Source organism: Sturnus vulgaris, chromosome 24 (assembly GCF_052056855.1).
Source record: "Sturnus vulgaris isolate bStuVul1 chromosome 24, bStuVul1.hap1, whole genome shotgun sequence".
Classification (NCBI taxonomy): domain Eukaryota; kingdom Metazoa; phylum Chordata; class Aves; order Passeriformes; family Sturnidae; genus Sturnus; species Sturnus vulgaris.
In genome coordinates this window covers 6507984-6535716 of record NC_142266.1, presented here as the reverse complement: position 1 = coordinate 6535716, position 27733 = coordinate 6507984, and the positions used below count along the sequence as shown (strand labels likewise).

General features: G+C 55.0%; 1 protein-coding gene across 1 annotated transcript in view; it reads left to right on the top strand.

The window, feature by feature from the left end:
• The first annotated feature begins 5723 nt into the window (after positions 1-5723).
• Positions 5724-27733, top strand: part of RUNX3 (RUNX family transcription factor 3) — a 34175-nt gene continuing 12165 nt past the window's right edge. The window contains exons 1-4 of the mRNA XM_014885573.2: positions 5724-6209; positions 7042-7198; positions 11270-11374; positions 25694-25858. Coding sequence (XP_014741059.1) covers positions 5949-6209; positions 7042-7198; positions 11270-11374; positions 25694-25858 — 688 coding nt within the window. The 5' untranslated portion in view covers positions 5724-5948. The remainder of the gene's footprint in view (positions 6210-7041; positions 7199-11269; positions 11375-25693; positions 25859-27733) is intronic.

Below are 27733 nucleotides of genomic sequence, written 5' to 3'. Positions count from 1 at the left end.
TGGTTCAGGAGGGGCTTTGGAGGTTCAGCCCAGAGGTTTCTCCCTTGCCCTGGGGTCAGTCCTGGTGGGACAGCACAGCCCCAGTGCACAGGGGCCCCGCACAGTTTGGGGGGGTGTCTGGGAGCAGGGGGTGCCCTCAGGGCCACCAGTCTGGGTTCCTGTGACCCTTCTGGTGTCCCACAGAGGAGTTCAGCAGAAATGGGCAGCGTTTGCCCGGCCTGTGAAGCTGCTTCTGCAGAGACGTGACCTCCGTGAGACCCGAGGCAAAAGGGAAACTGGAGTTCCCTGTCTGACACCAGCAGCGTCTGAGGCAGCTGCCAGAGCCTCCTGGGGAGGGGAGCAGAGAGGGACAGAGGGGACAGACCCCACAGGGAGGCCTCGGGCCGAGATTTGCCCGTGGCAGGGATGGAGCTGAGCCTGTGGGATCGTGTTCCCCCGGGGTCACTTTCTCTCCTCACGTTCGGCTTCCCCAAAGGGAAATTTCCACAGCTGCCTCACCCCGCGGGGCTCAGGCACGTCCCTGGCCAGTGTTTGTGTCCTGCAGGATGCTCAAACAGCAGCGCTGCTCCTGCTTTACACCCAGAATCATCGCAGCATTTCGGGCCAGGCTGTGGGAACAGAACCGCAAAATTCTCCTGGGCAGCTCCCGGCTCCCTCCAGGGACGGGAGCTTGGATTTCCCAGCCCACCAGGACAGCAGCGGCTGCTGGGTCCAGCTTTACCCGGGCACCACGAGTCTCCAAAGGCCAGGAAGGAGTTTGTGCAGCATTTTCCTGTGGCTCAGCACGTGCAGGAGGATTTCCCTGCGCCTTGGAGCTCTGCCCGGGAGCCTTTCCGTGACAGAGCTGCTCCCAGCTCCTCTCCCTGCAGTCACAACTCAAACCCTGTTTTTCTGTGCCCCTTGTGCTTTTCTGGCCGTCATGTGCCTCTCGGTTCCCCTTTTCACCATCCAGACGTTTCCCCTTTTTCTTTCCTTTGGAATTTTTTTTAATTTCTCCCCCTGTCGCGTTTTGGGTTTGGAGGGTCTGGTGGCTCTGCCGTGGGACAGGAGCCTGGCACTCTGTCCCCTCCCCGCTCAGGGTGGGTTTGGCTGTGCTGGGCTCCAGGAAAGGTCACTCCAGGGGTGCCAGGAGCCCCTGAAATGCGGGAATGGAGAGGCTGGAGGTGTCTCATTCCCTGCAGGACCTGGCAGGGGCGGCGTCACCCCTCCCTAAAACTCCTCCAAAGCGCCCTGAGAGGGAGAAACTCCCATGAACCCGAGCAGCTCCCAACAAAGCCCAGTGTTTCCAGTTGTGCTCCGCACCTTTGGGCATTTTTGGAGGGGATGGGGTGTCCTTAGGTGCTCCACAACTTTTGCATGAATGGCTCCTTTTCTCTGCATAAGCACATTCTTGAAGGAGTTTTGGGCTTTCCTTCTGCTCTCGCCCCAACCCTCGGACTCCTCTGTTCACTTGTTTAAATCAAGCATAAAGCTCTAACTGTTCTTTGAATATTTATGACCAGTTTTTATCTCATGCCATGCATACAAAACATACTTGATTCCTTTCCTAAAAGTTTTTTCAAGTGCAAAGTTTTAAAAACATGTGGCTTTTATTGCAGGCAGGAATGAATAACAGCATTCCACCCATAACCACATTAAATGGAACAGTAATATTCATATGCGTAAGGGCAAAAGCTGCCTTGTTTCCTATTTGCAGCCGAACTCTGAAATTAATTAAGAACTAAGAGGATCTGACAGTCATTAGGATCTTTTAAGAAGGAGTGGAAGTGGCAGATGGGACCCACGCTCCAAAAGCGCGGCCGTGCTATCAATAGCACAGAGGATGTGAGCCCCGAGCGTGCTGCTCCTGGCGGGGAGAGCACAATCGCGGCCCGGACAATGAAAAATGGCACTTTCGTGACTTCACAACCGCAGCACTCACGTCAATCGCACTCGTGCTCGCTCCCGAGTCACTTCGCAGCTTTTGAAAAGCGCGTCTGATCCCTGCGCGATGCGCACGCCCGGGTTTGTGCCACACCCGCGGCCCCCGGGCTCCTGGGGAGGTGACAAATCCCCCAAGGGACTGAGGGTCCTGGGGTTCCTCGGGAGGTGACAAATCCCCCAAGGGACTGAGGGTCCCGGGGCTCCTGGGGAGGTGACAAATCCCCCAAGGGACTGAGGGTCCTGGGGCTCCTGGGGAGGTGACAAATCCCCCAAGGATTGCTCCTGGATCCCCCCCCGAGCCACCCCGGTGTGGTGCAGCTGTGGGTCGGGGATGCTGATGGAGATGAGGGCTGCTAATAAAACCCACAGGTCTCAGAGGGGGACAGGTGGGAGCACAGGTGAGCCCCAAAGCTGTCAGGGGTGTCACTGGTGACGATTTCTCCAGCGCAGCCTTTTGGAGTCATTCAGATGCTGCTGAATGAAGCCCGGCCCCCGGCAGCCAGGTGGGAATGTCAAAATTTTCTGATTTTCTCTGCTGCCAGCACTCCGTGCCAGCGTCTGCAACTCCGGCTGCTCCTCCTGCTGCCCCCAGCGAGGATTTGGGGTGCCAGGGCTGGGCACAGAGAGGTGGCACCGGGCAGCTGCGGCTCCCCAGAGGTCACGATGGATGTCCTGGCTCAGGATGAGACCTCAGACTGCAACATTGGGACTGGGGCTGATCCCAGTGCGGGATCCCCGACCCCAGGGCACAGCAGAGCCCGGGGCAGCCCCCAGAGCTCCTGGGGCCGCTCCGGCAGCTGCTCCCTGCCCAAGATGAGATTTCCCTGATTTATGTCAGGGACAGCCGCTGCCTTTTCCTCCCCCAGTTTCCCCTCATTCCTCCCCCTGAGCCTCGCAGTTTCCTCCCTCAGGAGCCTCTGTCCCCAGCCCGGACCTGCCCCGTGCCAGCCCGTTCGAGCGATGACACTCAGGGGTTAAAAATTGTCACCAAGTGCACCCCATCGGCCCCGGCATCTGCTGTTTGATTTATGAATGAATTGCACGCTCCCTCCCTGCGTGCTGCTCTCAGATCCCCTTCCCTGAGCTACAAAACAGATCCAGACACCCGCCTGGCCCTACTGAGCGCCGAGCTCCTGAGAGTTTGCGATGAATTTTTAATAGAAAGCTTCCTATGAGCCTGTGCTCTCGAAAACGAGTGGCTCTGCTGCTAAAAGAGCAGCACAAATGAATTAAAAACTACAGAGGAGCCTGTAAGGGAAGTAATCCCAGCGAGGAATGATTTAAAGAGCTGCTGACCTCCCCGCGATGCGAACAGTAGCTTTTGAGTGTTTGTCAAGAGGCCCATGCAAATCCTGGGTCTGATACTCTATTAACCTCCTCGGGAGCGCGGGGAGGGCGCTGGAGGGATAATCCCCACGTGTCGACATCTCCTGGTTTGCGGAGGACCAGAGCAGCGGGAGCTCCGCTGCCGGTTTCTGCTTTTCTGTGTTGGAAAAGCAGAATTCGAACGGAGAGGAAAATTCCTTCCCCCTTGGGCACAGCTCTGTGGGTCCCCGGAGCTCTGGGGTGGCTTTGCTTGGCCGGACCCCTCTGGCAGAAGCAGCCACGGGGTTGATTCGCTGGGCTCTGCAGCTCGGGAGGTCTGCAGACGGTTTTGGGGGTTTTGGGGAGCCTGGTTTGTCACAGCTCCGCGGTTTGGGTCTCATCTTGGTACTGCTGGGGGTTGCGGGGTGAGGCTGCACCCCGTCACCCTGAGGGGAGGACAGGGGGGGCAGAGAGAGATTTTGGGAAGGGAGCAGGACGTGGTACCCAGCACAGCTGGGGCTGCAGCTGGGGCTGCGCTTGGGTGGTGCCTGGAGGAATCCAGGTGATGCTTTCAGCTCTAACTGGCTGCTCCCAGTATGAAAAGGGGTCAGAGGAACGGCGGGGCTGTGACACAGCCGCTGGGTAAATCGGTGAAGGCAGAGAACGGCCGGTCCTGCTGCAGGGAGACACCTCGGTCCTGCATGGACCCAAAATCACGCCAAGGGGCGAGCGGGGCTCCCAGGGGGACCTCTGGGGTGGGGGGGAGGTGACAGGTGACACCGCCAGGGTCGTGCAGGGCGGGGACAGAGGCGGGGGAACCCCGGGGGTCGGTTCAGCTACGGGAAGGGGCAAGAGAAGCAGCGGGGAGGGAGGTGTCGGGATGGTGAGGGGGTGTCGGCATCCCGGGGGGTGTCAGCATCCCTTCCCTTCCCATCCCATCCATCCCATCCCATCCCGTCCCGTCCCGCCCCGGCGGAGTCCCGGTGCCAACCAGCGGCCGCAGGGCGGAACTGCAGCCTCGCCCCGTTCACCCCTCCGTGCCCACCCCGGGGCTACCGGGGGGCACCGAGAAGAGCCGTCCCCGACACCCCGGCAAACCCCGGCCCCGCCCGCGCCTCTGCCCCCGCCCCGGGGTTTGTGCGGGTTCCTCCCGCTGGAGAACGGGGGGCGAAAAGTAGAACTGAACCGGCGGCTGCTTTCACCTAAAAAGGGCAGAATTTGAGCTCCGGTAGCGGCGGGGGCCGGCCCGACCCGCGGGGCTGCCGGGGCTCGGTGGTCCCGGTGCGGATCCCGGTGGTTGCCGCGGTTTAACGGGAGCTGCGGGGCGGGAGCCTCCGTTCCTCGTTTTTTTTTGTTTTTTTAAAAATATATATTTATTATTGTTGTGGTTGTTGCTTATTTCTGGAGGAACATCGGGGGTTCCTGGGGCTTGCAGAGCCCGGCCCGGGCTCGCCCCTCGAGGCACCGCGGCTGGCGGAGGGAAATGGTTCACGACTGAGAGAGGGGAGTCCGGGAAAGGTGTCGAGCTTGATTTCAGTTTGTTTTAAGGAAATTTGGGTTTCACACCAGGCAGCTCGGAACAGGGAATGCCGCAGCCTCTCGGATGGACAGTGCCGGTCTGAGAACAGCGTCGGACCGAACCGGGCACCGGGAAACAGCCGGGGAGAAACGCGGGCACAGAAACTTCACCCTCTCCCCCGATTCTGCTCCAGTTCTGCCCCGGTTTTGCCCCGGTCCTGCCCCCGCCCGCCCCGAGGTTCGGGGCGCCGGGAGCCGCCGCCTTCGTTGTGTTTGTTCCCGTAGAACCGGTGGCCTCGCCGCGAATTTTCTCGCCATCGGATTCCGGCCGGAGCCGCCGGCCCTGCCCGCAGCCGCAGCCCCGGGGGAGCCACCGGGGGCTGCGGGCGCCCCGAGCCCGCAGGCGATGAGGCGGGTCTGGATTTTGGGGAGGGCAGGAGGTTTGGGAGCCGCGGTTTTGGGCTCAGGCCGAGAGGCGAATCCCCCGCCGGGGATGCGAGTGCCGGGGGTCCCCGCGGCCACCGCCCCGCCACCCTCCCGTTACCGCGGGGAGCGGCGGCTGCGGCAGCGCCGGGTGCCGGGGGCTGGGCTGGATCCTCAGCCGCGGCTGCGGCCCCAAACCGGCCCCACCGCACCCCAAAACCTCCCCGGCGGCGGCGGCGGCGGCGGCGGCCAGAAACCACCGGAGCCCCGACGTGCGCCCGCCGGGGGCGTGTCCTGAGGAGGCCACGCCTCTTTCACAAAACCACGCCCTCTCCGTTATTAACCACGCCCCTTCCCATTTAGCCACGCCCCCCGCCCCTCGGGGCTGCGCTGCTGGGCGGGGCCAGGCCCCGCTGCGGGGCTCCCATTGGTGGAGCGGCCTGTCCGTCACGGCCGCTCCGCCCCCCCGGGGCCGGCTGTAAATACGGTACCGGGCGGCGCGGCGGGGCCGGCAGCGGGGCTCGGGCTCGGCAACGGGAGCCGGCACAGGGACCGGCACCAGCACCGGGAACGGCACCGGGACTCGGCACGGAGCGCAGCGCACCCACCGGCACCGAGCCCCGGAGCCGCACGGGCCCCGCTCCGCCGTTCCCCCCCCCTCGCCGCCCCGCCGAGCACGGAGCGAGGCAGCGCGGGGCTCGGCCTCCCCCGCCGCCCGCCCAGCCCCGCCGGGTGCCCGCCCGCCCGTCCCGCCCGGCTCCCCGACGCCCGCCGTTGTGATGCGTATTCCCGTAGACCCGAGCACCAGCAGGCGCTTCACTCCCCCGTCCACGGCGTTCCCCTGCGGTAAGATGGGCGAGAACAGCGGGGCGCTGGGGGCCCCCGCGCCGGGCGCCCGAGCTCGGCCCGAGGTTCGCTCCGTCGTGGATGTCCTGGCCGACCACGCCGGCGAGCTGGTGCGCACCGACAGCCCCAACTTCTTGTGCTCGGTGCTGCCGTCACACTGGAGGTGCAACAAGACGCTGCCCGTCGCCTTCAAGGTAAGCCCCGGGCCCCGACGGCTGCCGGGGATCGAGCTTGAGAGCCGCTCGCCTTTTCCCCCCTCTGCCCCGTTTCGCTTTAAATCGCTCCTGACATCACCGCCGAGGGAGCGCGGGTTATTATTTTTAATCAAATAGCCCAGTTTATTATTTTTAATCAAGTCTCCGCATTGCCCCGCGGTCACGGCATCTTAGATATTCCGTACAGTTAGGAGCTCTCAGGCAACTTTGAAGTTTAATGAGATGGAGGTTAATTACCTTCCTGGGAGAGGGAGAGCGAGGCAGGGAAGGGAGATCTAATCTGCCAAAAATCCAGCGAGCAGCCGAAGCCCCGGTACCGGCCTGAGCTGCCCGGGCTCCCCGGGGCCCCCCCGGGCCGGGCATCCCCGCGGGGACCGGGACCGGGCCGGGCCGGGGAGAGGCGAGGGGAGCCCGGAGGGATGAGCGGGGATCTCAGCCGAGTTTTCCCGGCTCCGGGTGCTGCTCCCCCGGCAGGGCTGGGGGTTCTCCCCGGGGTCTCTCTGGCGGCCGCCGCGCGTTCTTTTCATCCCGAATCCAACCAAATAAACGCTCGGACTGCTCCGACGGGGCCTGACCCCCCCCCCTTCACCCCCTCCCCGCGCACCCCCTGTCTGCTTTTAACCCTTTCGGAGCTCCTTTTCCCCTTCCCCCTCCGATTTTCTCAGCCTTCCTCGCGGTTGCTTTTGGTTTTGCTTTGGGTTTTTTGGTTGTTTTTTTTTTTTTTGTTGCGCGGGTTTAGGGGGGGAACCGTAGCGCAGGTTGGAATGGGTGAAGGTGAATTTTCGCCTGAAATGCTCTGGCCCTGCCCTAGGTCGTGGCGCTCGGAGATGTCCCCGATGGGACCGTGGTCACGGTGATGGCGGGGAACGACGAGAATTACTCGGCGGAGCTGCGCAACGCCTCTGCCGTGATGAAAAACCAAGTAGCGAGATTTAACGACCTCAGATTTGTTGGGAGAAGCGGCAGGGGTAGGTACCGGCCAGGAAATGGTTGGCCTTTTTATTTTGGTTTTTTTTTTTTAGAGGGGGGGAAAAAACCCCCCAAAAACAACCAAAAAAGAGAGAAACATTTTTCTTTCCTTTTTATTTAAATATTTTCTTTTATAATTTTTTTTGAAATTTTATTTTGTTGGTTTCTATTTTTTGAATTATTATTTTTATTTTATTCTATGCTATATTTTGTTTCGACCGTGGTTTCGTTGCCGGGAGAAGCCCCCCCAGCCCCCGAGGGATGAGAGGGATGCGGGAAGGATGCGGGAGCAGCCCCGGCCCCGCCGGCAGCTCTGCCTCGCTCCTCCCGGGGCTCCTTCTCTGCCCAGGTGTCGGGAATGGGCCGTGCAGATGGAAAAAAAAAAATGAAAACACAGATTTAAATATATCTAAATATCTAAAAATCTATTTAAACACAAATAAGGCGGCCCCAGCCCGAATATTCCCCAATTTCTCCCATCACGCAGGAGGAGGCGGCGGCCGGTGCTGCCTGAGCAAACCCCACCTGGCAGCTCGACTTTAAACAGCGAAAATCGAGTTTAAAGTGAAATAATCCCAGTGCAGAGCTCGGCCTGGAGGGCTGGCACGGGCAGGGAGCTGCGGGCTCTGCTCGGGGGGGGATTTTTGCTCATTTTCCCCACGCTGGTGGCAGGGAAAAGCAGGACGGCAATTCCCGGGTTTTGCCAAACAAATCCGTTTTGTTTGAGGGAAATAAATCCCCTGGAAACGTTAAACACGGAGCTCTGCCTGCCCTCCCCGTACCTGAGTTTCCGAGGGTATAAATAGAATTTCAGCATTTCATCACCAGTGAACGCTGCAGATCGAAGCACTCAGTTCTGCACTGGAGCCCAAATAAGAACTCGATATTTTTATGGCCATATGGCAGCATTTTCTCAAAGGTTTCATATGTACACACGCAGTGTCAGATATATTTTGACTTCTCCGCATTAATTAAAAGCAGTGATGTTAGGAATTATTTGCATGTAATAACTGTTTACTTGTTCCTCTTTATGAAACTTGAATAGTTTACATTCTTTCATACATTTCCTTTTTCCTGTTGGCTCCTTCTCCATGTTGCAGTTTCTTTAAAACTCTCCACTTAACTGGTTGCAGGTTGATGGATGGAAAATGTTTTTCTTTTATGAATTAAGCTTTCATTTCTGTAATCAATTATTCTCTTAGGCTCTTTTCTTTCTGGTTGGGCGCTTTTTTTTTTTTCTATTTTTTTTTCTTCATCCTCGCACAAATTTCCAAACTGAGCGCAACGCAGTCTCAGCGTGACTCTTGAATTCATTATTAATTCGCTTCCTCTGCACTCTCAAGCTCGGAATTAGCAGGAGTTGGGTCTCGTAAAGCCCTTGGTGAATAAACTCGGTCCTCGGGCAGAGTCCTCCCTCATTACAGCGGCACCTCCGCTGCCTCTAACGGGCGGGACTCGCGCGCTAATTATTTTAATTTTTTTTTTTCCTAATACATATTCGTGTGGGGTGAGGTTTTGTCATATTCAGAGAGGAACCACCGGGGCTCCCCCGTGCCTGGCGTTGCTTTCCCGGCACTTTCAGAGCAATTTGCTGTGAAAAATCGCTCCTGTTGAATTTTTATACCGGGTGTCACACTCGCTCTGCCTCGTTTGGCTCCATCCCTTGACAGTCCCCGGTGCTGCTTTCATTTATTTTGGCAGAAATTTTGGAATATTTCCCTGCGTGTGTACAAATGTTTGTGTAAATGCGAAGTGAGGACGTGTGGATCTGTAAACGGGGATCCTGCTCCTGCCTGGAAAACCCCGCAGCCAGGCTCTGCTTGGGAAAACACCGCTTGAAACCGGCCAGATTTGGGGGTTTTTTTTAGTAATAAGGTCTCAGGGATTATTCCTGAGCCGGGAAGAGCAGCTCCTGACTCCCCCTACAAAAAATAAATTCCCATCTCCATGTGCAAGACAGAGAGGTAAAAACAAAAATCAGACTTTTTTGGACTCAGGTTGAGTATAGGTTTTCATTCGTATAAAATGAAAGTAATCCCTGCTGCACCCCGCCTGTTCTCCCAGCTGGAATTATCCCCCCGGAGCATCCCTGGGGCGGGCAGGGCTCCCAAACCCACCCGGGAGCCGCGATCCGGCCCCGGTGGGGATGAGAAACCCCAGCCCGGCTTCCTGAGAAGGCGGGAAATGACTAAAAATGATGCAGAAATGACTAAAAATGATGCCGGGGCAGAATCGGCATTTTCGGTTCAGGGCAGCGAACCTGAGAGAGGCAGAACCGGCCCGGCCTGGGTTTGTGTCTGCAGCGAGGGACTCCGGGGCAGGGAGGTTGTTTCACGTGGAGAATAAAACATTAAATATTATAATAATAATAAATAAAATCGGTATTAATGCAGTGTAAAGAGAGGGACGGACGTGCCGGGCTCAGCTCTGGGGTTCTGTTCGCAGCCGCCTTTTGCTGCCTGAGAACCCTTCCCTCTCCTCCTGCAACTTCCCTAAATAATTTCGGGAATGAGGAATCCTCCTCCTCACCCCTGGCTCTGCGAAGTTTTCCCCTCAATCTCTTCGGTGCTTTTTTGGTTTTTTTTTTCCGTGGCCGGGATCCTCCGCGCTCTGCGGGCTCGTCCCGTCCCTGCAGGTTGGCAGCGGGGGCTGCATCCTTGGGGGCTTCAAAAGGAAATAATTCCATTTCTTTTGCCTTCCCAAATGCTCCTCTCTGTGCAGAAAATGAGCGGGAGGTTTGTGCATCGCTCACAAAGGTTTGAAAGCCGAGGTGAGGCGGGGTTGGGGTTTGCTGCCGGCTTTAGAAGCGGCGTTCCCTCCTCTCCGTGCTCCCTGGAGGAATTCTCCCACCTGGGATAATTCCAGGATGTTCTCCGGGAGAGATAATTTCTTTTTTTTCCGGTTTATTCCTTTTTTCCTCCTACCTGGAGAAATTGTTTTGCTGTGGACATTCTCAGATCCGACCCCTGGGATCTGGAAACTCCTGATTTCTTCAGGAGGAAAAAGGGAAAGGAGGTGGTTTCTTATTGCTTTTATTTGTGGGATAAAGGCTGGGGGAGCAGAAATGCATCACGCACAGGTTTGTACCTGATCTCCTGCTGCCGTTCAGGCCTCTGGAGCACCTGACACCTCTGAAATCCCGCAGGGATCGCTGCTGGGGCTTGGTCAGAGCGGTTTGTGCAGCCTCCTCCCTCCAGCCGAGGGTTTCCTGAACTGGGGGAGCCTCGGGGGGTTTCTGTTCTCCCACTGCCTCCCCTGGGCCGGATACCTTCACCTGCGGGAGGTGAAGGATTTGGGGTCAGGGTGGGCCCAGGGGTGGTGAGACCCTCTGTGATGATAAAGGAATTTTCAGGCTGGTTCTGCTGGGGCAAGGAGGGCTCTTCTTACAAAATTTGGCTCCCAAGAGCTTTTATTTATTTTTTTTCTTTTCATAAAAGGTGCTCGGTGCTTCAAAAGCATCTCTGAAACCCTTCCCGAGGTTATCTCAACCTTTTCCCAGCAGCAGATTCCTGTTCTCTGGGCAGGGCTGCGAGAGGGGACAGTCCCTGCAGAGCCGCCTGTGTCTGGTGGCCGGAGCTGGCCGGGTTCAGTTCCCGTTTTGCAGTTCCCAGTTTTTGGCCCTCCCGTGGGTGCCCCCAGGGCCGAGGCCGAGCTCGGCTCCCTCCAAACGAGAACATCCACAGGGATCCCCCGCAGGCTGAGCCCGGCTCCTTCCCAAGGGAACGTCCCATGGGGATCCCAGACCCCCCCCAGAGAGGGGATCCCGCTCCCAGCGCTGCTCCAGGGCTGCATTTGCTCGGGAAAAGGGGAAATATCGGAGCAGGAGAAGCCCGGGGAGCTGCTCAGGGCAGGGGAAGGGGACGAGTGACTTTTCCATGCGGGCAGTCCCGGCTCCAGGGCTGCGGGTTTTGTGTCGGGGCAATCCCGGCTCATTAAACGCAGTGATGAGTGCGGGGCTTTGTGTCCGAGCCCCCTCCGGCTGCAGCTTCTCTATCCCACAGGAGCTGAATCCATGCGGGATCCTCACTTCTGTCGTGTTTATTTATTTTATTTTTTTTTTTCCTCCCTAGGGAAAAGCTTCACCCTGACCATCACCGTGTTCACCAACCCCACCCAAGTGGCCACCTACCACCGAGCCATCAAAGTGACCGTGGACGGGCCCCGGGAGCCCCGGAGTAAGTGCAGGCTTGGCTTTGGGGTTTGAGATTTGCGGGCCGGGGGTGCAGGGTCCGTGGTTGGGGGATGAAGGATGAGGAGCTCAGGGCTGGCATTGGGGTGGCACCGTGTGCTGCTCGCCTTTCCCTCCCTGCCTGCCTCCTGCTCCTCATCCCATGGCGGAGGGGATGGTTTGTCGCTCCTTGCCCCGCTCCCTAACCCACCTTGGAGGGATAATTGCAGAGCTCCGGGTTGGGATGTTGGGAAAACTCTTTGGGCTTCCATGGGAAAAGCGCGAAGGACCCAACCTGGGGGGGTTCTGAAATCAGAGATCTGTGCTCGGCTTCGGGGGCTGATTGCTGGTGATGAGAGCAGGAATAAATGAGAAATGGTGCAGGTTCCCGGGGTGCCGAGGCGGTGTCTGCCCTGACACCGAGCTCCTTCCCCTCGGCTCCGCCGCGGTTTCGCTTTCGGGCTCTCAAAGGCCGGGGCTGGCAGAGCCCGGGGGCTGAGCCTGGAGAAACCAGAGACACTCGGAGACCGCAGAATCGTCTGTGTTGTGCTGGGGAGGCTCTCCCGGGGGCACGATGGTGCCTCGTGGTTCGGGGAGGTTCCGGGAGCTGCCCTGCCTGAGCTGCCTTTCGGCGTCGGGCTGCTCCGAGCTCCCCTCGCTGTTCCCAGCCGCAGGAATTCCCTCTCACCGCGGGGATTCTTCACCCCCAGGGACCCCCCCCGTGTGCTGGGATCGTGTCCCTGGGGGCTCCATCTCCGGCTTTTCGCTCCGGCCTCTCCTTCCTGCCCGCTCAGCACCAGCCCCGGACAGAGAAAGCCGAGTTTGTTCCCTCTGCGTGTGAGGCTGCAGTGCCCACAGCGAGGGGAAGCGATTTGATCCTTCAAAAAACTCCTCAGGAAACATTTTGTGTTGATGTCGTGGCTGGGCCATGGGTGCCCCTTGATGTCAGGCCAGGTGGAGGCTGTTCCCTCGCCCAGGGGGTTCCATTTCCATCCAGCTTTGATGGATTTTCCCCCCCGCTCCTTGATTTTATTTTGGAGCCTGTCGAGGATGGATTTAGAAGCTGGAATGCAGGAAATCCAACGCTGCTGTTGTGGGGTTTTATTTTTTTTTTAATTTTTTTTTTTTTTTTAAAGCCAGAAACATCAGCAGGTCGCTGGTGTGGGGCACTTGTGGGTCGTGGTGGGTGCTGGGGCTGGGCAGGGAATTTCACAAGCAGGAGTGTCAGGAATAGAAACCAACCCTCCTGACTGCTGGCTCAGCCCCTTATCAGCTGCATCAGATCGCCTTTCTAATAATAATAATCATCATCATCATCATCATCAGGAATACATAAATAATAATACAAGCTGAGATAGTTGCTACTCTTGGAGCTCGGTTTGGCCTCCCCGACAGCCAAACCCGGGTGAATCACACCCGTTCCTCCTGAATTTCAGCATTTCACCCCAGAGCTCCCCAGCCTGCATTTCCATTTTCTGATAGCGAGGCCAAGGCCAGGATGGAGCAGCTCAGGTGTGGGGACACAGCCCAGGTGCAAGGACAGCGTTTTTCTGGGATTTTCCCTTTTTTTTTGGACCTCAAATTGATGATTTGATGATTTCTGGGCCTCAGCTTGTGCTGGAAGTGTTGGCTGATCTCCTCGAGGAGATTTGTGTGGTGTTTGCTGTTCGTGCCCTTGTGTGGCCCCCAAAGGTTGATCTCTGCCCCATCCCTGCACCCCACAACCCAAAAATTGCTGATAGAAAAGGTCTAGACCCAAATTGTGGCTATTTTGGAATTGGTTTTTTTTCAGGGAATCATAGATTTGTTGGTCATGTTTTGCCTCCCAGTTTGGCCCTGGGGCTTGAACCCATGGTTGACGAATTTCCAGCGGAACAAAAACATTTCTAAAAAAATTCCCTTTTTTGCCACACTTTCGAATGGAGACGACAATTCCAAAAAAATAATGAAATCCCACTTTTCTCCCCTTCCCACCCTGCAGAAACCCCGGGTGTGGAAGCAGCAGCAGCTGTAAAATGATCCTGGAAAGCCGAGGTGCTTTTCCTGGTTCAGTTGCCACTGGGTGGCTCCCGGGCACAGCACCCTGGCAGTGCCAGCACTGGGGTGGCATTTGGGGCTGGCACAGCCCTGGTGATCCCCACCTTGGGCCAGACACCGAGGCTGGGGCTGCTCTGCCTTGTTTGGCTGTGGGAGGTGAGAGCTGCCAGCAGGAATTGCAGTTTTGATGTGTTTATATGTATTATATAGGCTTCTAAACGTGTAAATGTGTATGCATGTGTGGGCATAAAAATATATGGAATTTTTTCCCCTTTTTGGCTTCAAAAGCTGGGCCATGGTGTGTGTTGTGAGGATGAGCACTGGGCAGGGCTGGAGGCTGGTGTGGGGCTGGTGGAGAGGACAAAACCCATCCTTAATGTGGAAAGAATTGGCCATTTGTCTTGGCACCCTGGGAAAAGCCTGGGCAGCGTCTTCTCAGCCCAGAATCCCTGCAGCCAACGTCCTTGTGGGGTTTGGGGGCCAGGGATGTGGCCGGGCTCCACCTCTGAGCATCCCATTCATCTTCCACCCCTGGCCCTTCATCTCAGCCCTTGAGCGAGGCTTTTAACTCGGGCTGTGCCCAGATCAAACTCCTGAGCAGCCGAGGGTGGGAAATCCAGGGAAGGGGGTGATGGGCAGGGGAAAGGAGCAGGGGGGATCCTCGGGGGTCCCCCAGGAGCCTGGAGCAGCCCCAGGGGTGCCTTTCCTTGAGCATCTCCTCCGAGCCATTCCCAGTGCCCTTCTGGCTCCGAGCTCGTTTTTCCTTGTGCTCCAGCTCTCTCTGGAGGGGGAAAAAAAAAAAATTAAAAAAAGGACATTCTGTCAAGTTGGCACCTTAGCTCTAAACAAATAGCACAGCGGGTGCCAAGTGTTGACATACTTTGTACAAACAGGAAGTAATAAAATATTTGAACTTCCTGTGGAATTTCCTTCTTTTCCCCCCCTTTCTGCAGCCCTGTGTTCAGCAGGAGCCCTGCTGCAGATCCCTCTCACATCCACTGCTGCCAAACAATCCAGAGCAGGCAGAAGGTGGGGAATGGAAGGGCTGGGAGCTGCTCAGGGGGTTCAGTCTGTTCCTGGGGAAAAGGGAGCGTCCCCAGGGCCTCCCCTCACACCCCCTTCCCTTCCCTTCCCTTCCCTTCCCTTCCCTTCCCTTCCCTTCCCTTCCCTTCCCTTCCCTTCCCTTCCCTTCCCTTCCCTTCCCTTCCCTTCCCTTCCCTTCCCTTCCCTTCCCTTCCCTTCCCTTCCCTTCCCTTCCCTTCCCTTTTTTCCTTTTCCTTCTTTTTCTCCTTCTCTGCTCTCAATTTTCCTTTCTCCCTCTCGCAGCTCCAGCTCCTTTCTGCCCAGAACTCTTGTGCAAAGTCTTTTTCCCCCTTTCAAATTCCTTTTCTCCCCTCTTGGACTTTTTTTTTTTTTTTTTTTTTTGGCTGCCATTCAGTCTTTAACCTTTCTCCCCACTTCCTAAATCCCTTTTGGATTTAATCCTTTCCTCCTGCCTCCCACCCCATTGCTGCTGTCCTTGTTGAGGAGGAAAAGGTGAAAGGATTTGTCCCCATGGGATCCCTGGTGGTGCCTCCTGCCCTGTCCATTTTTGGGTTGTGCATCACAGATTTGCTGCTTTGGTGTGACCACAGCGAGTGACAAAAACGCGTCCCCAGCGTGGCTGGGACCGGGAGGAGGGGGTTTGTGCCCAGAGCATTTCACATCCCCTCTCCCACCTTGTCCCTGCGGGTTTTTTTCTGGCTGAGCCCATCCTGCACAGCCCCAGGTTCCCTCGGGGGTTGTTTTTCCCTCCCCAAAAAGGCTCCTTGGCTGTCCCCGGGCTGTGGCTGTCCCCGGGCTGTGGCTGTCCCCTGTCACGTAGCCAGCGGGTGGGAAGGTTTCTCACCTCCCCGTGCCGAGGCGTTTCCAGGAACCGCTGCTGCTCTTTGGCTTTCAGAGTCCTGAGAGCCTCAGCTGAGCCGGGGCTTCCCTCCCACGAGGGCTCAGAGCCCGGCCCTGGCTCCCAGCTGGGAAATCGGGGCTTTGGGATGTGCAGGAATGGAATCAGGGCTTTGGGATGTGCAGGAGTGAATTTGGGATGTGCAGGAGTGAAATCAGGGCTTTGGGATGTGCAGGAATGGAATCAGGGCTTTGGGATGTGCAGGAGTGAGTTTGGGATGTGCAGGAATGGAATCAATGGAATCAGGGCTTTGGGATGTGCAGGAATGAAATCAGGAGTTTGGGATGTGCGGGAATTAAATCAGGAGTTGGGGATGTGCAGAAATGAGGATTTGGGATGTGCAGAAATGAGGATTTGGGGTTGGCAGAAGTGAGGATTTGGGGATGTGCAGAATTGAGGATTGGGGATGTGCAGGGGGTGGCACCCCCTGGTCCCCTTGTGCAGGTGTTTGTGGCATCGCTGTCCCCACGGTGCTGCTTGTCCTCACCCCGTGCATTGTGAACTCTTTCCCCCCCCCCCCCCCCTTTTATTCCTAATAAAAGCTAGAGAGGAAAAGGAAGCACAGGATTGTGCTGGGAAAATGAGTGACCCTCCACTGCCGTGCCCATCGCTGGTGGCTGAGATTTTTTTCCCAGAAATAACAAAACTGAAACTCTGTTTTACTGAGGGAGGAGAAAAGTGCAATATTGTACCTGGGTACAGCATTCTGTTTTCCTGCCTTCGTGGCTTAAATGCCACCAAAAGTACAAAGTGCTCTGTTTATTAGATTGCAGATTGGTTTATTAGAATTGGTTATTTCCATGCTGAGTTTTGGATTCTTTAAAAGCAGTGATGGTTTCTGGTGAGATTTCTGACCTCTGCTTTCTGCTTGTAACAAAAAACATCTCTTAGGGATTCCCTCTTTTTGTTGTGGGGGGAAAAAGAGGAAAATATGAAACAGAAACATTGCTGTTACCTTTGAGAAAAGTGAATTATCTGTGCAGGGCTGGGAACCCTCTACTGCTCCCCAGTCTTGGGGGGATTTTGTGGATCTCAGGATGTTTTGTGGCCTGGACCTGTGCTCCGAGGGGATTTGTGTAAATCCTTGTTGTGTTTTCTACTCTAAGGAGATAAAACCAGGTTTTCCCTGAGTTTTGATATGGTTTGAGGCAGCTCTGAGAGGAGCTGGGGGAGCTCAGCAGGGTTTGGGAATGCTGTGGGAAGGTTGGGATGATGCTCTGTGGGATGGATCCTGGAGGTGGTGAAATAAAATCCCCCCAATCCGGGGGAAATTGGGATTGACTGAGTGGGGAGGAAGATGGAGTGGGGTTATGGGGTGGGAGCCAAAGAGGAGCAGGGGCAGAATGCTGCCCTGTTCCCACATTCCTGTGGGCAGGTTTTGGAGCTCGAGGCACAGATCCTGTGCTTCCTGCACATTTATCCTCGGAGAGCTGGGGAGGGCTTGGAGAATAAATTATTGGAGAGTCTTGTGCCTCTCAGAAGCTCGAGTGGAGACCCAGGACAGGGCTGAGTTGTGCCAGTATTGTCCAATTCCAGATCTTTATCTTGGCCAAAAGGCTCCCTTGTGGGGCTGCATAAAACTTGAGCTGGAGATGTTTTCTGTAATTAAAAGCAGACTCGGTGCTGAAGTGCTCCCGTGGGGTGATAGTTTTGGGTATTATTGAGGTCTTTTGTTTTATTCCCTTGCTTGTCCTTAGCTAGAAATAAACTCACAGACAGTTCCCAGATTGTCTGGGAATAAGGAAAAAAAAATAAAAAAAGGGAAATGGCAAAAAGAAGGAAAAAATAGGAGAAAAAAAAATGCAACAAAATCAATCCAAGATAATTTCAATAAATAAATGACATCAGCGCTTCCTGAACAGTGATTTGTCCATGTCAAATTGCTGTAATATCTGTTCTAATTTAATGCTCCAGCTGATTTCCTACTTTGAGAGCCCTGTCCCCTCCCCTGGGGAGGAAGAGGAGGAAATCCTGAGTGGCCTCGATGGTTTCCCCATTGCCCGAGCCCCGGCAGAGCTGGGGCTGTTCCAGGAGGGGATTGGAGGGAGCTCCACGTGCCCATCCCAGAGCTGCTCAGGGACCTGCTGAGACCTTCCCAGGGTCTCCCTGGCTGTCCTGGGATGTTCTTGGCTGCTCAGAGACATTGGGCTCATCCCAGCCGTGCTCCAGCCTCTGGTTTTTGGGATGGTTTTTTGTGGGTTTTGTGGGATGGAGCCCGTGCAGCTCCTGGGTGTCTGCTGCTCCCTGATCCAGCCCTGCCTGGCCTTTGCTTCATTCAGGAGCTTTTGGGGGAGGCTCAGGGCTCCCCAATTCCTGCAGGAGCCTTTGGGGGATCTTTGGGGCTCCCCAGTTCTTGCAGGAGCTTTTGCACCAGGCTGTGGAGAATTCCCTGGGGACAGCAGGGATGAAAAGCTGCTCCAAGGGCCTTTGGTGCTGCAGCTCGAGGCTGCAATCCGGCCTGAGAAGGAATGAAATGATCTGGGCTCCAGTAAATGCACTCCTCTAATTATTTTTATTATTTTCTTCACCACATGCAGTAAATTCCACCTCCCCTTTCCCATCGCCTGCTGCGTAACAACTTCAGAATCATTTCACTTGAACGCAGCCAATATTTTCTAAGGGCAGCAATATTGGGAGTCAGAACAGGGAAATTATTTTTGCTTGCATCCTACAAAGGAATCTTTGTTGGGATTGGTTGCAACACCTCCTGCTTTTGAAAGCTTTGGGAAAACCCCAGGGCAAGGTTTTTGCTGGGATGGAGGAGACAAACCTGGCCCTGGGGTGGTTTTAGAAATAACTCAGGGCAGAGAAATGGGCATTGATCCTGTATTTGGGAGAAATTAAACCGATCAAAAGGGTTTTCTGGGGGGATCTGGTGGTTATTTAGGGAAGTTTGGGGGATTAAGTTGTGTTGAAGGTTTTTTTTCCAGAAAGGATGTTGGTGGTGCTTGTGTTGTGTCAGGGGTTGTTCAAAGAAATTCAAATACGATTCAAACACACAACAAAAGAAATTCCTGCTGGATCCAGCAGTGATCCAAAGAGAGCTGTGCAGGAGGGTGAGGGGGCTGGGATGGGATGCAGGTGGAGCCAAAAAGGGATTTTTGTGAGGCCATGGGTGAGCTTTGCTCCTTCCCAAAGGAGCAACGTTTTGTCCCGTGCCTCAATTTCCCTGTCTGTAACTGCTGGGGATGGGGAGGATTTGCAGGGTTATTAATGCAGCACGGCATTAATTAATGCAGCATTAATGCATTAATGCCCAGCTCCCTCGGGCAGGATTCAGGAGCTCGGGAGGACAAAGTGAAGGGTCACAGATTGAAAAGGAAAGAGGGGGAAAAAAATAAAATAACCAGGGCTAAAAGACAAGTTTCGTTTCAGGGAAGACAACAGCTCAAGGACCAGAACTACCAACCAAAACCACAAGATCACATCAGATGTCAGGCAGGACACATCTTGTTTCTGCCTCCCGAAAGGGTTTATCACTGCAACCAATCACTTTAATGATGTGGCGGAGGGAGGAAGAGGATTTGACTCAGAGTGAAATGAAATTCAGTTCCTAAGACCCTTGTGTTCCGCTGCCGGAGTCACCTGCCCTGCAGCCAGGCTCGGATCAATCACCTCCTGCAGCGGAAGGGGCTCAGACATGAGTTTGCATTATTTTCTCCTGCTCTTCCCGGTGTCTCTGCGTGCTGCAGTGGGAGCGGGGCAGGGAAGGGAGGAAGAGGAGGAGCACAGCGAGCAGGGAGTGCCCCCGGTGCCCCCTCCAGGGATGGTGGCAGTGGGATGGGAGCCTCTGTGCTGGGAGGTTCCCCATCCCAAACCAGGTGTGGGAGCAGGGAACCCCTTTCCTTGTGGTCAGCTCTGCTCCCTTGGCTCTGGGTGCAGGGAGGATGAGGATGAGGATGAGGATGAGGATGAGGATGAGGATGAGGATGAGGATGAGGATGAGGGTGCAGTGCAGGTGCCATCCCTCTGGGGCTCCTCTTTTCAGTGCAAAGCTCGGCAGGAGCTGTGATTGCCCAGCAGGATAACCCCAGCCAGCAGCTCAGTCCTGGCATGGAGGGGATCAATATTCAAATATTAGGGCTCAGCTACAGGGGGGAAAAGCAACGCTCAGCACCTTCAAACCTCGGGAAATGTTGGGTTTCTTCCCGAGGGCACAGGCCAGGCTGGCAAATCGCTGCTCCCTCCCCACAGCAGCGGGGACATCTCAGCTCCATCAGCTGAACCACGGGGCTGAGCCCAGCTGTTGGTGCTCCCCATCCTGGGCACGGTGTCCTCAACCAGTGTCACCCCGAGGAATTTGATGTGCTTGCCCTAATGGAACAGGTTGTGAACTGGGAGAAACCAGCTCTACTGGTAGGTCCCAGTGCAGGTTGTTAGATAGCAGCAGGAGCTGGCTGGGACTGGCAGCTCTCCATGGATCTGTGGGATCTGAGGATCTGATCCCAGCCACGGCTGAGGCAACACCAGCTGGGTGTCCTTGAGCTCTGTTTGCTTCCTGCCAGGACCCAGCCCAGGAATCTCGGAATCAGGGAGTTTGCCTGATTCCCTGAGAGCCAGATCACAGTCCACAAGTGAATTTTGCCTTTCTGGAGTGGGGGGTGACTGCAGAGAGGCCGTCGGGGTCGGTGGTTTTTGCACCCTTTTCTGAAAGCTGCCCGATTTCCCGCAGATGTGCACCCACCTGCTGCGCCCTGACACCCGGGCTGCAGCTTTCACATCTGTAAATCACAACTTTTAACCCCCACCCTGCTCGCTCTGCAGTCTCAGGGGCAGATTTTCAGAGTTCTTACGGATGGAAACAGGCAGGGAAGCACTGGTGGGGATTTTCAGCAAGGCACGAGTGGGCTGGATGCTTGAACCGGATGGATTTTACCCTCTGCTGAGAATACCCTCAGCTTTCCCTGTGGTCTGAAGGGCTTCAAATATTTTTGCAAATCCAGGAAGACTCTTGAAATCCTGGGAATAGGGATTTTGTGTCCTTCAGGCATCTGAGCCACAGTTGCGTGGAAATTCGGGCGTGATGTTCCCTTTGATTTGGGAATGGGCCACAGCTCCTGCACCCCTGGAGCTTTTGGAAGCACTACTCTGGATTTCTGTTCAAATTAATGCCCTGCTTTGTTTTCCTTCCAGAGGGCTCAGTTTTGGGGTCTCCCAGCACAATCAAAGGCCCTGACAGGGTTTGTCAAGGTGGGCACAGGGTGGGCAGGGAGAGGGGCGAGGTCTCAGCACTAACCCAGGGGTGAGAGGAGATCAGAGGCTCCCAAAGCCTCCTAATCAATCCCAGCCTGCCTAGAACGAACATCTCTGCTGCTGCTGGAGCTTCAGACACTAAAAAACCTACTGTAAATGCAACATATCTCTGTGCTTCCTGCCAGCTGGCCTGGAGCCAGCCTATTTCCTTCAAAAAGAGGGATATTTATTTTCATCCTTTTAGAGGCAGCCAATTCATCTCAGACCACCACCAGCTAAAAAAGCTTTATAAATTAGCAGCCTTTTTTTCTTTTCTTTTCATTTCCCCCCCCCCCCTCTTTTTCTCCTTCCTAATTCTCTCCCCCACCCCTTTAAATATTATTTTCCTTCGGTTGTTGGTGTGAACGCTGTGCCAGGACATGCGAGCATTGCGCCACACTCCCCTTTCTCCCCGAGCTGCAGAAAGACAGTAGCAGCAGTGTCTCACGAAAGCCAGAGGAAACCAAAGCAAAGCCCGGCCGTGACTGATTCTCCTTCCAAATGGCGTAAGCAGGCCAACTTCAAACATGTGAATAATGAGTTATCTGTGCCTGACTTTGTTCGGGAGCAGCGTTTCCCTCCTGCTCCCTCCTGTGAACTCCTGGGCTCTGATTTTCGCGGCGGGGTTGGGGCTCGGAGGGCACCTCCGTCATCCTGCGTCACTTTGAGTCCCTTCCAGCTCCTTCCCCGGCAGAGGGGCTCCAATGAATTCTCCTTGGCTGGCCAGGTCTAGAGCTGGAGGTGGCATTGCAGGGAACGTTCTGAGGGATGTTCCTGCCTGGTGTTAGAGGTGTGCAAAGATGAAACCAGCCCAGATCTGCTGCAAGGGACAGCCCTGCTGTTCCCATAACACAGGAGTTTCACATGTGGCTTCTTTCTGGAGCACATGCTGGGACTTGATAGTCTAGCCCAGACTCAGACTGGGAAAAAAAATTGCAGCCTCTGCAGAGGACTGGCGTGTCTCTCTGAAGTACCTATTTCGAGGACTACAGGAGGGATTTGAAAGGTGTTTTGCACATTGAGCTTTATCCACTGCTGATTCCTTTCTTGTGGTCCCTTCTCTCTGACGTGTAGAGACTGAGCCATGGCTTTGTGTGCAGGGACTGCTGCTGGTGAGCTTGGCTCAGCCCTGGACTTAGGCTGGGAATATTTGGAGGATGGTGGAATGCCAGGGGGGCTGAGTGTGGCTCAAGCTGCTGTGCCAGCCCGTGCCACCCTCTGCTGGCTCTCATCTCCTCGTGTCTGGAGCTGAGGCAATGATCTGCAGCGTGTGTTTGTGTTTGTGTGTGTGTGTGTGTGTTTGTGTGTGTGTGTGTGCTCAGGAACGTCCCTCGGCGTTTCCTCCGCTCCAGCTTGCCGCCAGCATTCCGCAGCCAGGCTCCCAGGGAGGGCCCGGCCACTTCCCAACATCTGCTGTGCCGGCAGCACGGGGCTGGGGCTGAGCTGACACCCAGCTCTGAGCCCAGCAGGCCTGGGGGGAGGCTGTGCAGCTCCTCAGCTCTCATCCAACTCCATCTGCAGAGAAATCAGGGAACTGGGGCTCCCGCTCACCCCCGAGTGTTGCTTTGAATCAAATCTCTCAGCTCGGGGATTTCGGTGTCGCTCCAGCCATGAAGTTCCTGGAGCTCCTTTCTGCCTTTGATTGACTTTATACTCTGCATCTCAGTAATCTGAGGAAATCAGCTGCTTTTTGGAACTCCCCCTCCACGGCCTGGAAACCCCATCCCAGTCCCAGCTTGGGAAGCCACATCAGGTTGCACACTCTTAGAAGGAAGAGCAGGCTCTGTTTGGTCTCTGAAATATTTTAATGCAGAAAGCATGTCTTTAAATCATAGCTCTGAGGGCCTGGGCTCGTGTGGCACACACTGTTTCGCTGTCTGCATTCCAAGGAAACACCCAAAACTTCCAGTATGCTTCTTATTACTGGCCTAAAGTGTCAAATTCACGTCGGCTCTTCCAGCTGGGAAGTGTTCAATGGGATCGTTTGTTTGATATGCTGATACAGATCTTGTTATTACATCAGGATTGTAGGTGATCTGTCAATGTTTACATCATGTCATGTTCAATACTGGAGTTCACCGATCCTGAAACCCAACCCAGCGTTAAAACCCTGACAAGGAGTGCCCAAGGTCAGGAGCTGCCACCATTTGATCGTGCTGGGCTCTGCTGTTTCCATAAATATTGACCTGCAAGCCAGTGCTGGCCCAGCTGGAAATGCAGTGCAGAATCCCCAACCCCAACAGTGCCTTTTGTGCCCCGAAATTCTCTGATTGGGGTGATTAAGGCTTCTCAGACAGATTTCTTGGGATGAGGGCTGGGGCCGTTTGAAGTCGAGTGAAAATTCCGCCCACTGGCTTCGGGAGGCTTTGAGTCAGGGCTTGGGTGAAGGTAGAAACCACCTTCCTGTTCTCTAAGGTATGAGCTATTGTTCACTGGTTTCCTCTCTGTGACAGCTGTGGGCAGATGGGGAAGGGCTTTTAATGAAGCCAACCGCTGCAGAAATTAAAAAGCTCAGGTTGTTCTGATGAAAGAAACCCATTAACAGCGATTCTCTCTTGCGTGACAAAGTCTGACGTCCCCAGCCCGAAGTGACAAGCGGCAGGAAGTCCTGGGGAGACAGCCTGAGCTAAAGAGGGCTGCCGGGCCAAGCTGGTGGTTTTTAACTCGTTCTCTGCCTTGTTCCACAGCGTTTGGGGCTGCCAGGTCCCACACATGGGGACAAGGTGGGATCCAGACTGGAGAGGGTCTGGGAGAGCTGGGAAGAGCCCTGACCCCCCCCACCCCTGCGTTTGCCTTGGTTTATATTCCCATCAAGTTTTCCACTTTCTTTTCAGGGGTTTGGAGGGGGTTTTTGCTGGGAATTGCTGGGTCTCCCCACAAACCAGCCCCTTCAGGAAGGTGTTTGCTCCAGGCTGGCAAAGCCCACGGGGCTGTGCCCACATTCAGACAGTGCAGGCACCAGAGCAACCACAGTGCAGCATGACACGGCCACATGAAGCCCTTGGTGGGGCTGCACGGCTGAATAATCTTTAAAAACATTATCAGCATAGAGATCACTTGATATATTTCTTCAGGATTTTCCCCGTCACATGCCAGATACCACCACAGGATAGGGTTTGTGCTGAGATAGAGGAAGGGAATTTAATTTTCATTAGATTTCTGGGGAGCTTGGTCTTTGAAGTGCTTTTGGCTTTCCTGCGAAGCTCTGCCCAAAAAAAGCTGGGCAAAGGTGAAATATAACCCTATTTTTCTTCTTCTGGGCTTAAATGTATAGTGAAATAATAAAATGTGGGCTAAAGCAAGGCACATCAGTGCACACACTTTTCCCCTGGAGAAAGCACCATGTGACAGATTCTGCTCACAGCTCTGGATAATGCAGAGGTGCCTAAGGTCTGGGGACACACAGAGATAAGAGATCCTTTATGGTCTTGCTTTGAGGTTTCCTTGGTTTGCTTCACACAGCAGGGAAAATACATTTTCAAAATACCACCGGGTTTTTGCTTTCTGCTGGGTTCGTCCTCCCCAAGTTTTCCTCTCTGGTGCCAGCATGTTTTCCCTCGCTTTGGACTCTCACATCTCTGGAAGTCTGGGGCTTACAGAGCTTGGAGGGGATGGTGGGGCTCGCCTGGATGTGGAGAGAGCAGAGGGGGCTCAAAGCCCCTCAGAACCTGTGGCTGGGAGGGGTTTGCTGGTGGGACACCCCTGGGGCTCAGCTGGGAGTGTGAATTCCCCTCTGGAGCCGATGTGCTTCCCTCCCATCCCAGCCATGCAGCGACTTCACAGCCCGAGCCAAGCAAGGGGGAGATCAGCAGACAGCAGAGGTTGGATTTAAAGAGGGGGAAGTGTGGGGACTTTCTGTGACTGCTCTGAACTGACACGGCGCTCACAGAGCTGTGCAGATGTGAGGGGGGAGAGCAGGGGGGAGCGCTGCCGAGAGCTGCTTGCGTTTATCACCTTTTAAACTATTTTGCTTTCCTTTTCTTCTTTAAAAGCCACCAAGAGCTGAGCTTGGCTCGGTGGATGTCGGGCTGCAGGATCTGATAAGGCCCAGCTCTCTGAAGTGCTGCAGAAAGGTTTCTTCCCAGCCTCTGTGCCGGCGTGCCCGCACATCTCCCGTGCCCCCGAGCGCTGGGATTTGTGCCCGGGATCAGGCGGTGCCACCTGGGCACGGTCCCTCTCCGTGGCAGGTGCAGAGAGCTGAGGGGCAGCCCGGCTGGGGCAGGGCCAGAACAAGGAGAAGGCAAGGGCAGAACCCCGCACTGATGGAAAACCGAGGCTCCTCTGGAGCCCCTCCAGCTTTGTGCGGGTGTAACTGAGATGGAATCCGGTCCAGAGAGAGCGAAGCTGTTCGGCGATGATTAATACAGTAAAATGTGAAAGTTAGGTATCGAGTGCGTTTCATGCTCCTCTCGCCTCGGGACAATTAGCATAAATTTAATAATTATTGCCCTGTGCCAGCAGCTGCTACCTAAGGAGCTGGGAGTGCTTTATGAAGGCTCATTAGCTGCTGCCCTGCCTGGGGGAGGTGGGTGATTAGTCTGCCCGTTTTAAGGCGAGGAAAGAGGAACAGAGAGAAGCAAAGTGAGGTGGCCGAGGTGTGGCACCAGCGAGGGCTGATCCCATCCCTCCTGTGCCTCCTCCAGCCCCACTCGGCTCTGACCGAGCTGGGTGGGCACAGCTGGGAGGGGGCTGGAGTAAGACGAGAGTTTGTTCTTCCTGCAATGAGCAAAAGCTGTAGAAAACACTTAAAATTCAATGTTTGCTGGTTCCCCAGTCCCCACTTTGCCAGGACATGGTTTCTCCTGCCTTGTACGAGTGTCCCCTCTGTGTTTAGAGTCAGTGAGGCCTGGTGGGGGCTGGTCACTCTGGTCACTCAGGGGCATCCTGATCCAGCTCCTGGAGACTTTCTGGATGATCTGGAGCCTCCCCCGGGGGTCACTCTGTGTCCGTCTGCCCCAGGAGCTGCTCTCTGCGGGGCTGGCACCCATTCTCCATTATGTGCAAGTGACAGCAAACCACAGAGACAGAGGTGTGCTGGCTCCCTGTGTAACCAAAGGGAGCTGCTGCAGCCAAAGGGGAGCTGATCAGATACCAGACTCTTTTATCATGTTCCAGGGCACAGACAAAAGCTGGAAGACCAAGCCAAGCCCTTCCCCGACCGCTATGGAGAGCTGGAACGGCTGCGCCAGTCCATGAGAGTCACCCCGACAACTCCCAACCCCCGTGGATCCCTCAGCACCCCGAGCCACTTCGGCTCCCAGGCTCAAACTCCAATCCAAGGTAAACCTCCTGGGGGTCCCAGTGTCACCCTGAACCCTCCTGTTCCTGGCATGGCTGGGAGCATGAGTGGGAGCAACCCTCTGGATGGGATTTCAGGGTTGGAGCCCAGCTCCCCACTGGTTGAGGTGCCAGGGAGGGGTTTGTGTGGATTTTTGCACCCATTAAGTCACTCTTTGCACCATCAGATCTGGGGTTTGAGGCTGAGCTGAGCAGCAGGAGTGTGATGGAGGTGAGAGCAGCACCTTTGAAAGCAGCAGCTCCCCTGCCATGAAGGCAGGCTGTGGCTGTGCAGCAGCCAGGGAGGGTTCCGTGCTTTCCATGCTAATCCCAACAGTTCCTTATCATTGTGTGGCTGCCAAGTGTGGTGATCCCTCACCCAGCTCCAGCATAATTCCTCACACAGATGCACACCTGCACGGGCACACACACACACACACACACACACAGAACTTTGCTCTCCCCACATCTGCCAGCGGCAAAGAGCGCCCGAGTCCCTGGGCGTTCCCCAGGAATCCGCAGCTTGCTGCCAGGACAGGGGCAGGAATTGCCACTGCAGTTACCTGAGAGAGATCAGGCTGCTAATCCCGGGATTTCAGTCCCAAACGAAGCAAAAGATATAAAAATATCTCAGCTGCTGTGCTGCTTCCATCCTTCTGCACAGGCAGGTGCTGCCAGGATGAATTTAGAGATCGTTCTGTCCTTTTCTGTGCTGCTTTTCCGTGCACTTTTAGTCTCACTGGTTCCTTTCCTTCAGAAATCAGCAGAGATACTAACAGGGCTTCAAGGAATAGCATTTAATCTGTCTGTATTTTTGGTAAGAAGTAGCCCTTCTGGGGAAGTTTCATAGAAAAAGCTCCCAAAACCCTCGTGCTGTGTTTTCAGGAGGGATATGGTTGTTTGAAAGCCTCGGTGTCCTTGGCAAAGAGGGGGTTTTGGGTGTAAAGACATGTTTGAAAATGTTACCTGAACTGTAAGAGCTGCGCCGCTCCTCCCAACCCAAAATTACAGAGAAAATTTAATTTATTTCTCATTGAAATGCAAATCTCCACGCTTGGAATTTTCATTGATATTAGCAGGGCTTATGAGAAGAACACGGGCGTTTTGTGTAGGATTATCATTTGGGTTTTTTTTGAAAAAGCAAGAGAGAGAGAAAGAGTTTTCCAGGCTTGTCCCATTGGCCGCATCATAAAGAAAGAGATTCTTGGGGGAAGAAAAAAGATTTGTATTTTAAATTAGCACAGCCCCCTGCAGTGCCAGAAACCCAAAGAGCGTCGTTTGGAGCGAAGAATCAGGTGATGACACAAATTCAACGAGAAAAAAAATGGAGCTGGCCACAAGCTACCGCCCCTGCCAAATTCCCAAATGTCAAGTGACAGCAGGAGTGGAGACACACAAAATTAGCCTCTGAAATCATTCCTGTGGAGTGAATCCGAAGTCCCAGGAATGCTGCAAAAGGCGGTTTGTGCACGCTCTGCTCTTGGCTCCCTCGTTCCCGAGCTGGAGGAACCGTCTTAAAATCACTGTGGGTTCCTAGCAGAGGAACTCAGAGCAGGACCAGCTCAGTAATTTTCATCTCAGCCCTGTCCTTTTGACACAGCTCTGGCTATGACCAATCATAACCATCATTTTAAAAACCCCTCTTTCTCTCGCACACACACGGCTTATTCACAAAGATCATAATTTTTACCCGAGCAAGTGGAGCCCGGCCCGTGCCAAGAATAACACAGGAGTTAACAGGCCTGTAATTCTCACAACTTGGCACGTTCTTGGGTAGCAAGCAGGAGAGGCCGATTAGTGGGAAGCAGAATGAGATACCAGCAGGGAGGGGCCATGGGGCAGGCTGAGGTTCATCCACCCCCGTTATCTTTCATGGGG